This window comes from Suillus discolor, assembly GCF_016758755.1.
Source record: "Suillus discolor strain FC423 chromosome Unknown F5147scaffold_648, whole genome shotgun sequence".
In the NCBI taxonomy this organism is placed as follows: domain Eukaryota; kingdom Fungi; phylum Basidiomycota; class Agaricomycetes; order Boletales; family Suillaceae; genus Suillus; species Suillus discolor.
In genome coordinates, this window is record NW_024541895.1 from 1 (window position 1) to 10,682 (window position 10,682).

A 10,682-nucleotide genomic window follows, 5' to 3' on the forward strand; every position below is an offset into this window, starting at 1 on the left:
GCGTATTTTCAGCCATGGGCGCTTACTTCTCTCCCATGTCTGAAGCCGTCTCTCCGCACAGACTACACGTGCGCTCCTTTGCGTTGGGCTATGGAGCCAACTAGGATTGGTGAAGGATCGCGACATTCACTCAACTGCTAGCTTGCCTGATATCGAAGCTGAGGAGGAGCTGCAGGATGGGTGGGATAGTATTGTACTAGGGTAATTTATATGATGTATTCTCGTTGCATACATTCAGTTCTGCGGGTACATGTATACCCACCATACCCTTGACCCACGCTGTACCCCTCCAGCTACCCATACCCCCCAAGACCCATGGGTATAAGGGTAAGGTATGGCTCACGCACTTTCCACTAACGTGTGATGGCATGTGACCCGATGTGACTAGCTGTGACCTGAAACACTAGATGATCATCCTGGACGAGAACACACTCGAATGAAGTAGAAGCAAAATAAGAACATGGGACACATCAGAACTAGTACAATTATGTAGTGTATGAGTTGTGTAGACTATTAAACAGTGAATTATCAATTAGAAATAAGTGAAATACTTAGTCAGAGTCCAGCGTTCTCGAGTTCTGCCAGAATGGAATTAGGGAGGACTTGATATCCTTTATATATCTTAGTGGCCCAGGCAGCTTGCTTTCCTGTTAGACCTTTGTGATATCCATCCATAAATCTATGAGATCGGCATGCATATCTGAATGATCTCAGGTGAGATAAAGCAAATGAAAATGAAAAATTCAACTCACTTGTGCATTTGCTCAACGCTGACTGATGTAAGCACATCAACGAAATTTCTGCATATCCACCAAGGTTCTTCAGGTGTTTCAGTGCATGTTTGGGCATTGTGCCGTGGTAGTTTGAGAATGTTGTACCAATTTTGTGTTCCCCCTTAGTTTTGTCACGCAACAACAAGGCTCAAAAGGGCTCATAACATTCGTTTTCTTAATGGCACTTTCAATTTCAATTTTTTCAAAAATCCAGCCGCGCAGCGTTGTGTGCAGTGTAAATACAAAGAACCCTGCGCGATTTCTTTTTGCAAAATAGGTGTTTTACAACTGCCATTGACATTTCAAACAAAAGTAATGCTTTGTCACATTTCATTAGCGGGAAGCGCGTGGGCCATACCTTACAGGTATCTTGCGGGTATGGGTACAGGTCGGTGGCTGCGCACCCGTGGGTTTACCCCTGCTGATCCCTAATCACATGATGATGATGTGAACAATTTATTTCATAACTCTTTCACTGGAGATAGCAATCATGAATCTGGTGTCGACACGTCTCCATCCACATCACCCACCAGTGGTACCTTGGATGAACTTACCCATGTCTCCGCATTTACAGATGATATGTAGGATCCTGCCATTTGTGCTCTTAGTAAGTTTAATAGAGTTGCCTGATGAACACATGCTCACTTCGCCTTCTGCAGCTTTTGACATTTTGCAGCACCCAGTATTACCTGCCCCGCCTCAACTCTCTTTTGAGAATTCTGACTGTACACTGACCCATCTCCAATGCCACATACCACATCCTCAGCCACAACCTTTCACAACTTCGAGTGCACTTTATGGGGGTGTCCTTGTCCCTGCAACCAATCACAAGTGCAACTGCACTTCAACTGATGCTGTTTTGTCAGATGAACGATGCCCTAAATGTGCTCGCAAGCTCACAGAAAAGGCTCAGCAGTTACAACCTGGCTTGAGTGAGAAACGTGGCCAGCACACTGGGAAAGGGCTCCAGCAGGGGAAAAGAGCAAGAAGAGCAAGGCTATTGTTGAATCAGACCAGGACAACATCTAACTTACACTTACTATGTTGTAGATAGGGATCCGCACGGGTGAACCCCCGGGTGTCGGCAGGTCAACCCACACCCGCACCCTGAGGTAAACCCACACCCGCAGCAAGGGTACAGGTTGCACAGTGGGTAGCGAAGTAAGGACCCAGGGTACAACCCATCAAGGGTGTACCTGCGGGTCATAGATCCGCCAGTGCTTAGCACATATGTCCAGCACACGTCAGCGAATGCTGACGTGACTTGAACATATGTGGATGGCACAAGAAGGAGGAGGGGCGCACGCTGGGCATTCGCGCATGGCATCCGTCGCATTGGGAATGGCATAGTGGTCATTGGTGATGGTGTCGCTGGGGTATGCGCTAGTGCCAGCATGAATGACAAAGATGGTGGTGCAAATGATGGCGAAGGTGACGCGGATGGTGGTGTTGGCGTCGTGGATGGTGGTGTTGGCGTGAAAGCTGGTGGTGGTGCGAGTGCTGGGCGCACAAAGATAGGCGCCAGCAACGTGACGCGTATGACATTGTTGTTGTTGCTGGGGGTAGAGTCTTCAATGTGAGTACTCACTTCCAGCGTGCCCAAAGTCTCGTCTCCTCGAGTTCCTCTTTCCTCCTTCATCTCTATACCATCCCTTCTCCCTTCTTCGATTCTCTTGTCCTTTCGTCTTCACGTGTCATCCGCGTGCATTTGCATCGTGTCAACACTTGTTGATGCGTTTTGGGCACGCGCGCTGTGAACATGGAGTTGGTGGACTTGGGAAGGCGCGTTAGGTGCCGGTGTTGGTGGTGGTGCCAGTTGTAGTGTGCACGTGGGAATGCTGGGTGCGAAGATGTTGATAGTGGCGTGGTGAGCGAAGACATTGATGATGGTTGCAGTTGAGGAGTGTGCGAGGACGAGAGGTAAAATTACCGAAGGCACAGGTATAGCTGGGGTACGGGTAAGAGCGCGGGTCTTAGAATCCCGACCCGTACCCGTACCCCAGTAGTACCCATACCTGTGACCCGCGCAGGTTACCCGTACCCGTGCAGATCCCTAGTTGTAGAATAGTTGATCTCAATATATTTACATATGTCACCTTCCTCATGTGCAAGAACATATAAGCAACAAAAACATATGAGAACATTGAATAATTCAGTCAAAAAAGCAGTCTAAGGCTTGTACATCACACTACTTCATGATATATAGAAAAAATGCTGATAGAACATGGTATTTGGACTATATATATGAGCTCACTGTTGTTGATGACGAGCAGACAGGTGGCGGCATTGTGCCCATTATGGGAGGTGAAGGAGTTGCCCAAATGGTTGATGAAGTAACCACTGGCAGCACCTGCATGTGTGCACTGGTGGTGCTCCATACGAACGAGTTTAGGCTTTATTAAGTGTTACTAAGATTGTCATAAGGCCAGTCATCACGAAAACTTCAAAAACCTGGTATTGCCTGATTAGGCTGATGCTGACAAATTGTTTTGGATCATGACTGACGTCGTTTGCGAAGGTGATATAATCGATGACGTGGAGTATCCTGTACATTGTATGTATCCGCTACTCAAACAATAATGTAACCATACTCTGCTATACTGCTATCAGTCTGGATGCCACCTGACATTCCCTGCCATTGTTACATGTTCTTTGCCCTCTGTCCTGTTTGAATGCAAGCTGTCCGAGTCCGAATCAACAGGTGTCTTTGCAGGTGTTTCTGGTATCATGTCCACGGCACAATTCTCGATCGTCGTATGTATAGATACTTTTACCAGTTGTATATCATTATGATATTCACTAAAATACAAAAGGACTGGACCGAAAATCATAATGCACCATACCCCTCCTGTTCGAGCAAGTCGTCATCAAGCTCCTCATCTTCATCAGCTACAATCATATCTTCCAGCTCATCATTGGTATGGTCTTCATCCTCACTGCCCTCGCTGTTCTCGTCTTCCTCATCAAACTCTTCCTCACTCCCCAAAGGTTGATCCGACTCTCCGAAATTAACTTCTTCATTCTCATCGGCATTCTCCACAGCGCCATCACTCCGCAGATGTTCATACAGCTCTTTCGTCATCTTGTGGCCCACCCCACCTCCTCGGAAACGCATGAACATGTCACGATCTACGAAACTAAAGAGAAAGTTAGCATTTATTAGTAGTAGCATAGACAATACATACTGATTCACGTAAAAATACATGAAGTCCATGTCCTTGTCTTCGGGTGGACGGACAAATGAAGGTCCGAGTCGAGTGTCAGTCCGTCCATATGCAAATCCGGGAATTAAATGAACTCCCCGGATCACTTGATCGGGATCAACGAAACCAAAGCTGTCAGGATCGTCTCGACTAAAAAATCCAATGCGATGGAGTCGTTTGGCAGACCATCCGGCTTTGAAGGGAACATCTCGCCCGAACCAACGCACAAATAACACGTGCATGCGAGTAGGTGCAACTTGGGAAACACCTGGACCGTAGTCCCACACATTGACATGGAATATTTTGATAATGCGGGCGTACCAATAGGGGTGTCGGTCCTCATCGCTCTCATGTGACAACATCATGATGTCAGCATGAGTTCGTGGATTCATTGAATCTTGCTCTCAGCGAAGGTTGTAGGTTGTATAGTTGATGCGCAGGATACTGTGTTCGTAGAGTTGATTGTTAGCAAGAATGACCTGGCTTCTGTCCTCATTGGAGAATTCATCTTCATCCCCAGAGTACTCAAGACCGCACAATCTTGCTAATAGATGGTTCTTCAATCTTGGAATGAAGTCCTATGACGTCATGTTCACTATCAACAGATGTAAAAATACAATGAACTACTTACCTTAACTGCTGGGTCTTCCATCAGGTCGCCAAGCCATGCAGTCATATCATATGATGCTTTAGGATATTTCGAAATGTGATAGTGTGCGGCAGGTGATGTCCGTTCGCGTGGTATGCTGGGTGCCTTGAGTAACTCCTCGCGTCATTGGTTAATCCGTGCAATGACCCGTTCGCGGGCTTCAAGGTGGGTCATTGTAGTGACCATGGTCATCTTATTCTTGGCTGTCCTAGGATACCAGCGCTTGGCTCGCCGGTGTTCGAGTTCTCCCTGAAAATAGGATGTCAGATAGTCAACAGTTTGATTTGAGATAAACTTACCAGCTGTGTTGAAAAACTGTCTGTAGTACCAAAATGTCGAATTGTGTTAGGATAATGTCCAAGAGCATGGAATTTATAAGTTGACAAATTGAGGGCCTTGAACTTGGGACTGGACTTCTGCTTCCCTTTACCTGAAGATGAAGGTTGTTTGGCTGCTAATGCAGCCTCTCGACGTCCTCGTGCTGCATACTCATGAGGGAGTTCTGTTGTATGGTAGTAGCTACACGTAGTCTTGAAGAATTTTCGGACAGATTGGCCTAAGACCGTGGTTGCAGTATCAAATAATGTGAGTGTGTCTTCTGTGTGCATTCGAAGTTTGGCGTATGCGTGCCAAACAGAGAGGTCGAATAGAAGGTTGAGCACAATCTTATTATGGTCGTCTGGCAATAGCTTCTCAAAGACAGGAATAGCGCACTGGAGAAGTTAAAAATAAATAAACAACGATCATTAAAGTTGACTTACTTGTAATAGGTCCTCAAAGTCACGGGCTGCGAGTTTTTTCATGGCAGAGGCATTGTTGTGGAAGCGACGAATAGTTCCCCTGCCAAATGTGGGTACTTTTCGGTATCTAATGTAAAACACTGTGAGCTTGTAAGACCAATGACGTGCCCAAAAATACTACCGTTTGTTGAGATCTGGAATAGCGTTCCCTCCAGCTGCATGGAGTATCCGCATCAAATGAGTGAATTTGGCCTTCCATGCGCCGAGCTCAAACTCATGAAGCTGATCGACGAGAAACATATCAAACATGTTCAATCTGTATTCTGCAAGTCTCTCAGAAAATGCAGACTGAACCCATGTATTAGTGAAAGAAACATAGAATATGTAGAGTTGCTTACATGAATTGGAACATACGAAGCTTCATCGAGAATTGCTTTGACACGGCTCCCATTCACAGGGACTCCAAGTCGAAAAATTAAAACACGGGCTTCTTCAACACTGCGCCGTCGTCGGAAGTCATCAATGCGTCTGTTAGTCACATGATGCTTCATGTTGAGTTTCATGCCCATCTTGTAGACATCTGCCTTCTTGACCAGGCAGCGTGGACAGAGGCACCCTCCGAGAAACTTTATAGTAGCAAGTAGAACTCTGCGCAGTGCAAAACATGTTAATGCCTCATGTCCGATCACATGTAAAACGACATGTGTACTTACTTCTCAGGATAGTCCGCCGAATATGAAAAGAATCGTGGAAATACTCTTCATGTGATCCCATCAGAGCACCGGATCACTATTCCATGTTTGTATGCTTCCATAAACTTACCATCCAGAAGTAATTGCCATATTGCTTGCATCAACTCGCGTTTCAGATGTGTGTGAACATCACTCGATGTAGCCTCGCCGAAGATATCCATGTAGATTTCTTGTAGATTATTCAGAAGCTGAAGCAAACATAGTAAGATACCGATATTAATGAAAATGAGTGATACATACTGTCGGAATATATGCCAAATGATGTGAAGCACGGGCTGTCGGCTTGCCTCGTGTATACTTGGACTGATTCCCAAAAAAAACGTAAAATGGCCAGAGGGAGGCGTCCCCAAAGTTTGCCAGGTGCGTAGCATCCGACCACACCATGAGCGAGGCAACGACACGCTCAAGGTCATCTCCAGGGTCATGAGGGAGCGCATTGACCTCTGTGTAAGCTTCTATCAGTGCAGGGGATGCATATGCCTCCGAGGAAACTTTGATCGTACGATCATCAGGCATGGTCCAGAACTGTTCGAATGGTGTCATATTGAATGACTGTGAGACATCACTTTCAAACACGTGTGTGATGATGTCAGTCAAAGAACGATGATGAACGCCTGGGATCTCGAGTTCAGGAGCATCGGCTTCTGATGGAAACTTCATCTTCTCCTTTGGTGACCGGATCTTGACGGTAGATCGGCGCCATCCATATTCTTCTCGAAAGGGGTTAGACTTATCTTCAATGTACTTGTCCAACAGCTTCATTTCACGCGTGAAATTAAATCCACTCAGGTGAGTGAGGGAGCAACAAGGATCTGAACTAAGGTAGTCTGCAAGACGATTGACATTGGCCCCTGAATTGCTATTGGTCCCAGAGTAATGCCACGCCATCAGGACTCCAGAGGTGTGGTTCGAGAACCCATCAAACAAGTGCTTAGCACTGATTTCGGGCGTGGAGAGACCAGGGTGCACTCCGTGAGCTGCACCTTGCTCATTGTCCAGGGTTGGGGCATCCGTCACTCTCTCTAAGGTTAAGTTACCCTCAGGAGCTAAAGTGGGACGCGTTGGGTACACGCAGTAAAGTCCCATTGCATCAGGTTCAGTCCGGAATGGGATGGGCGCAGGGCGGGGATCTTCTGGATCAGAAGTAGGGGCTGGAGATGGAGATGGTGCTCGATCATGATCGGATTGATCTGCCAGAACATGGCCACGTTGCTGCCGGTTAGTGGGAGGCATGTGAGCCAGGTGCATAGCTGATCCTGGAAGGTAGTCGATAAAGCGCCGAGGCATGCGCACTGTGCGTCCAGAGCGCTTTGAAGTGACTGGGGGAGGAGGTGAGGGTGAGGGTATGTTTGATGGACCTGCAGTATCCTCGAGCTGGTAACATCAGTACCGAAGTTAATCATCTTTCAAGCGAATGAAAATATGTACCTGTTCAAAATTGACACCATCACCCGAGATATCCATTGGAGCTTGATAGTCAAGGGCTCCACGTTGGTCGTCCATACCTTGCTCAATTATTTCCTCCCGCTCAATGCGTGTCCGCTTGGAATTCTTGCCGGACTTATTTGACTTTTGACGTTTCTTGGCGCTGAATGTGGAACTCGTGAGATTGAGCGCCTGGTTTTTTGAGCATCGTGAACCATGCGCAGATAGTTGTTTCTGGGTAGGAAAAGGTTTACCGCAGCCCAGACATGTCAAGTCTGGCATTGGAGAAGTGTGGTTCTGCAAGTAAGATATCAGAGCGCACTTTATATCACTCACTATGACCTTGGTTCTCATGATCAATCCACGCAGTAAAGCACAGAAGGTAAAGTCAAATTAACACAATGTAACTATGATTACATGCGAGGATATCATGATACGAATCTAAGAGAGATACGGCAGATTAGTTGGTGTGTTAACAAATAAGAAAAGGAGGGACTCGCGTTCACAAGCCTTTCTTCCAAACTTCCGGTCCTCTGAATCCTCAAATCCTTACATAGGCAGCAGCTTGTCCTGTACTGAGGTGTTCAAGTATAAACCTATCTGGAATTAGGATGACAAGGTAGTCAGGACTCAGAACTTACTGTTAGCACATGGATGATACGAATACGATCAAGATCATAGGAATCAGGATATGAACTTGCACACACAGCGCAGATTGATCAGATTCAAGCTCCGAAACAACAAACATAAACAATGACCTCAAGGATATTTCGATGTCAGACGATTGATCTTGATCTTGCTCTCCCCATAATCAACAACCGTATCAACATTTGTAACAAGTTCTATCGTAGTATCATGCCTCAGAAACGATGCGCCATATGGAGCAGTGCATCTGAAGACAGTAGCAACTCTGACTCTTCTCTCTCTGGAAATGAGTCCTCACATTCATCTCCGACTCCGATCATCAAAAGTAAGGCGCAAAAGGCTTCTGATAAAGGCAAACAGCCTCAGAAAAAGTCATTGAAGTAGGTTCTAAGCATTACCTGATCAGATCATTACCATTAACAGCGCATATATTCACAGAAAACCAAATAGGAGTCGTGATAGCGAAAGGTATTTTCATTTTCATTTAGTTATTTGAATTCATAATGATGCATTACTAGGGACCAATGCCTACACGTTGCACGTTGGATTCCACGTGCAATCGACATGTATGTTGTCCTCAAGGACACTTTTAGAATCGGTATCCTCCTTGAGCAGGAAGAATCTGCCAAGGACGGAACTTTGATCGAGGATGATGCTGCCAAGAAGGAGCGCCAGGAGACCCTTGAACATGTGTAAGTCCGGAGTTTGCTTTCTCATCATAGATAACACTTTTGCAGGAAAAAAGATGTACAAGAGCGTTCCTTGAGGACCTACAAAAGGATCCTCACAAGCGCGCCCTACCTCCGCACCCTCATTAAGGGAAACACAAAGAAGCATCGAAAGGAGCTGGGACATATATTATCGGAGGTGCGCAGACTAACCCAAGTAGTCTGCAGAACTGTCAGTGCTGACTCCATGAGAAGATGCAGGACATCATTGGGCAAATCCGCTCTGAAGACGCAACCACCCACTGACACCCGCGATTTACTCTGACAACCAGAAGTCGCGTGCTATGATGGGCGTGAATCATCCCCAACTCGCCGCTATGCTCTGTCCGATCAAACACCTTGCAGCCTATCGCGAGAATCCCAAGAAGTATGTATACAGTATTTACTCAGTGTGCTGCCTTTCTCACTATTTTTCAGGATTCAGGGAGAGTTGCAAAGCGGCCATATCAAGATGCATGCAGCTGCATGGCCCGCATTTGCATATGAGGGCGACTCACCTGGAGAAGATTTCAATCCGCTCGATATGCAGAATGGCATTTTCAAAGGCTATCTTATGAAACGGGTATGTCAATCAATATTTTGTTTTCCTGACGCTCTCTTAACTCTGCCATAGGTCTTTCAGCACATATTCAAGGGCCCTTCCTCCGCTCTGGCCAATGATGGAGAGGTTGTTACAACTCGCTCTGGTTAACGCAAAGCTTCCAACATGCTGAAGGTGGATGCTGGAACATGTGGCCTATACATTCGTTCAGGTATGTGTCTTTAAACATGTTTTTAAACACATCTTACAACTCAATTTCCAGTGCCGTTTCAGTATTTCATCACGTGACAAATGGCAAGCTATGGACGGTAAATACGACTATCATGAGGCCTACTACCGAATCATCCGAGCCATCCCAAGAGCCATTCGATCAGACATGGGCGGATTCATTACTGAGTGGTGGAATATGTATGTATTATTTGTATTGATCCATCACGCGTTGCTGACTTCTCGCAAAGGTCTGTATTTTGGCGACAAGGCGGGTATACTGGTCTTTGACGTTAGCGATTGATGACGACAAGGAAGAAGATGATTTGATCAGCATGCGAAAACAGTTTGCAAGTCGCGCTGCTGAAGCGCGACTCAAGGTTCGTTATTTTTTTTTAAATGATATTTTGCTAATGTCTATTGCAGTCCATATCTTCAGATGCGCAAGGTAGTACCCTACCTTCCGATCCTGGCTCCGACACATCTGTGATCAATACAACTTCGACTCCTCCACTACACCGCCTCCCATGAAGAACCTGCACCTGTCCCAGCAAAAGCCATCCCCAAGCCGTGTCCTATCATACCAACTTCTCAGCCAGCAGGTGGTGACCCCAAATGTGGATACTGAAGCTCTACCTCGCACCCTCCCTTTGGCACCCATCCATCGGGTTCAGGTACTGGCAATCCACTACCTCACACCCTCCCTTTGGCTCCCGTCCCATCTGGTTCAGGCACTGGCACCCGAAATCTAAGAAGCGTGGCAGGACTAATGTGATGGAGTCCGATGATGAGAGCTCACTGACAGAAAACGATTCAGATGTCCCTGCCCCATCGAAGCGCACCAGGAAGGGCAAGGGCAAGGCTACCACACCACCACCACCAGCAAGAGGAAGCAAGGGCCGGAAGGAGACTTAGTACGTGCTTGATGTTCCTTGGGTATATTGACTGACTATGTGGTTTTTAGCACCGCGGCATCCCATTCCTGTTTCTCTCGCTATCATCGCATCACAGCTTCAAAT

The 10,682-nt window shown here is 46.6% G+C and overlaps 7 protein-coding genes across 7 annotated transcripts; 4 read left to right on the forward strand and 3 right to left on the reverse strand.

Annotated features, from left to right (window-relative positions):
• Positions 1-49: 49 nt before the first annotated feature.
• F5147DRAFT_591983 (ectomycorrhizas secreted protein) lies at positions 50-205 on the forward strand (the record flags this gene model as incomplete). The annotated part of the gene is made up of 1 exon (XM_041432202.1): positions 50-205. A coding segment is annotated over one exon (156 nt), but the record flags the coding sequence as incomplete, so codon positions are not given.
• A 350-nt stretch (positions 206-555) lies between these two features.
• On the reverse strand, positions 556-789 carry F5147DRAFT_591979 (uncharacterized protein; the record flags this gene model as incomplete). The annotated part of the gene is made up of 1 exon (XM_041432201.1): positions 556-789. One exon carries the CDS (start codon positions 787-789, stop codon positions 556-558), a length of 234 nt encoding a protein of 77 aa, XP_041284066.1.
• An 880-nt stretch (positions 790-1,669) lies between these two features.
• Positions 1,670-2,412, reverse strand: F5147DRAFT_784712 (uncharacterized protein; the record flags this gene model as incomplete). Its single annotated transcript, XM_041442871.1, has 2 exons — positions 1,670-1,770; positions 1,896-2,412. 2 exons carry the CDS (start codon positions 2,410-2,412, stop codon positions 1,670-1,672), a joined length of 618 nt encoding a protein of 205 aa, XP_041284067.1.
• Positions 2,413-6,936: 4,524 nt separating this feature from the next.
• F5147DRAFT_548734 (uncharacterized protein) lies at positions 6,937-7,230 on the reverse strand (the record flags this gene model as incomplete). Its single annotated transcript, XM_041430368.1, has 1 exon — positions 6,937-7,230. A coding segment is annotated over one exon (294 nt), but the record flags the coding sequence as incomplete, so codon positions are not given.
• Positions 7,231-8,397: 1,167 nt separating this feature from the next.
• On the forward strand, positions 8,398-9,606 carry F5147DRAFT_784715 (uncharacterized protein; the record flags this gene model as incomplete). Its single annotated transcript, XM_041442872.1, has 7 exons — positions 8,398-8,567; positions 8,626-8,655; positions 8,706-8,879; positions 8,925-9,054; positions 9,188-9,282; positions 9,333-9,477; positions 9,529-9,606. 7 exons carry the CDS (start codon positions 8,398-8,400, stop codon positions 9,604-9,606), a joined length of 822 nt encoding a protein of 273 aa, XP_041284069.1.
• A 151-nt stretch (positions 9,607-9,757) lies between these two features.
• Positions 9,758-10,194, forward strand: F5147DRAFT_784716 (uncharacterized protein; the record flags this gene model as incomplete). The annotated part of the gene is made up of 3 exons (XM_041442873.1): positions 9,758-9,864; positions 9,935-10,043; positions 10,090-10,194. 3 exons carry the CDS (start codon positions 9,758-9,760, stop codon positions 10,192-10,194), a joined length of 321 nt encoding a protein of 106 aa, XP_041284070.1.
• An 84-nt stretch (positions 10,195-10,278) lies between these two features.
• On the forward strand, positions 10,279-10,578 carry F5147DRAFT_784717 (uncharacterized protein; the record flags this gene model as incomplete). Its single annotated transcript, XM_041442874.1, has 1 exon — positions 10,279-10,578. The coding sequence occupies one exon, from the start codon at positions 10,279-10,281 to the stop codon at positions 10,576-10,578; it is 300 nt and encodes a 99-aa protein (XP_041284071.1).
• Between the last annotated feature and the right edge of the window lie 104 nt (positions 10,579-10,682).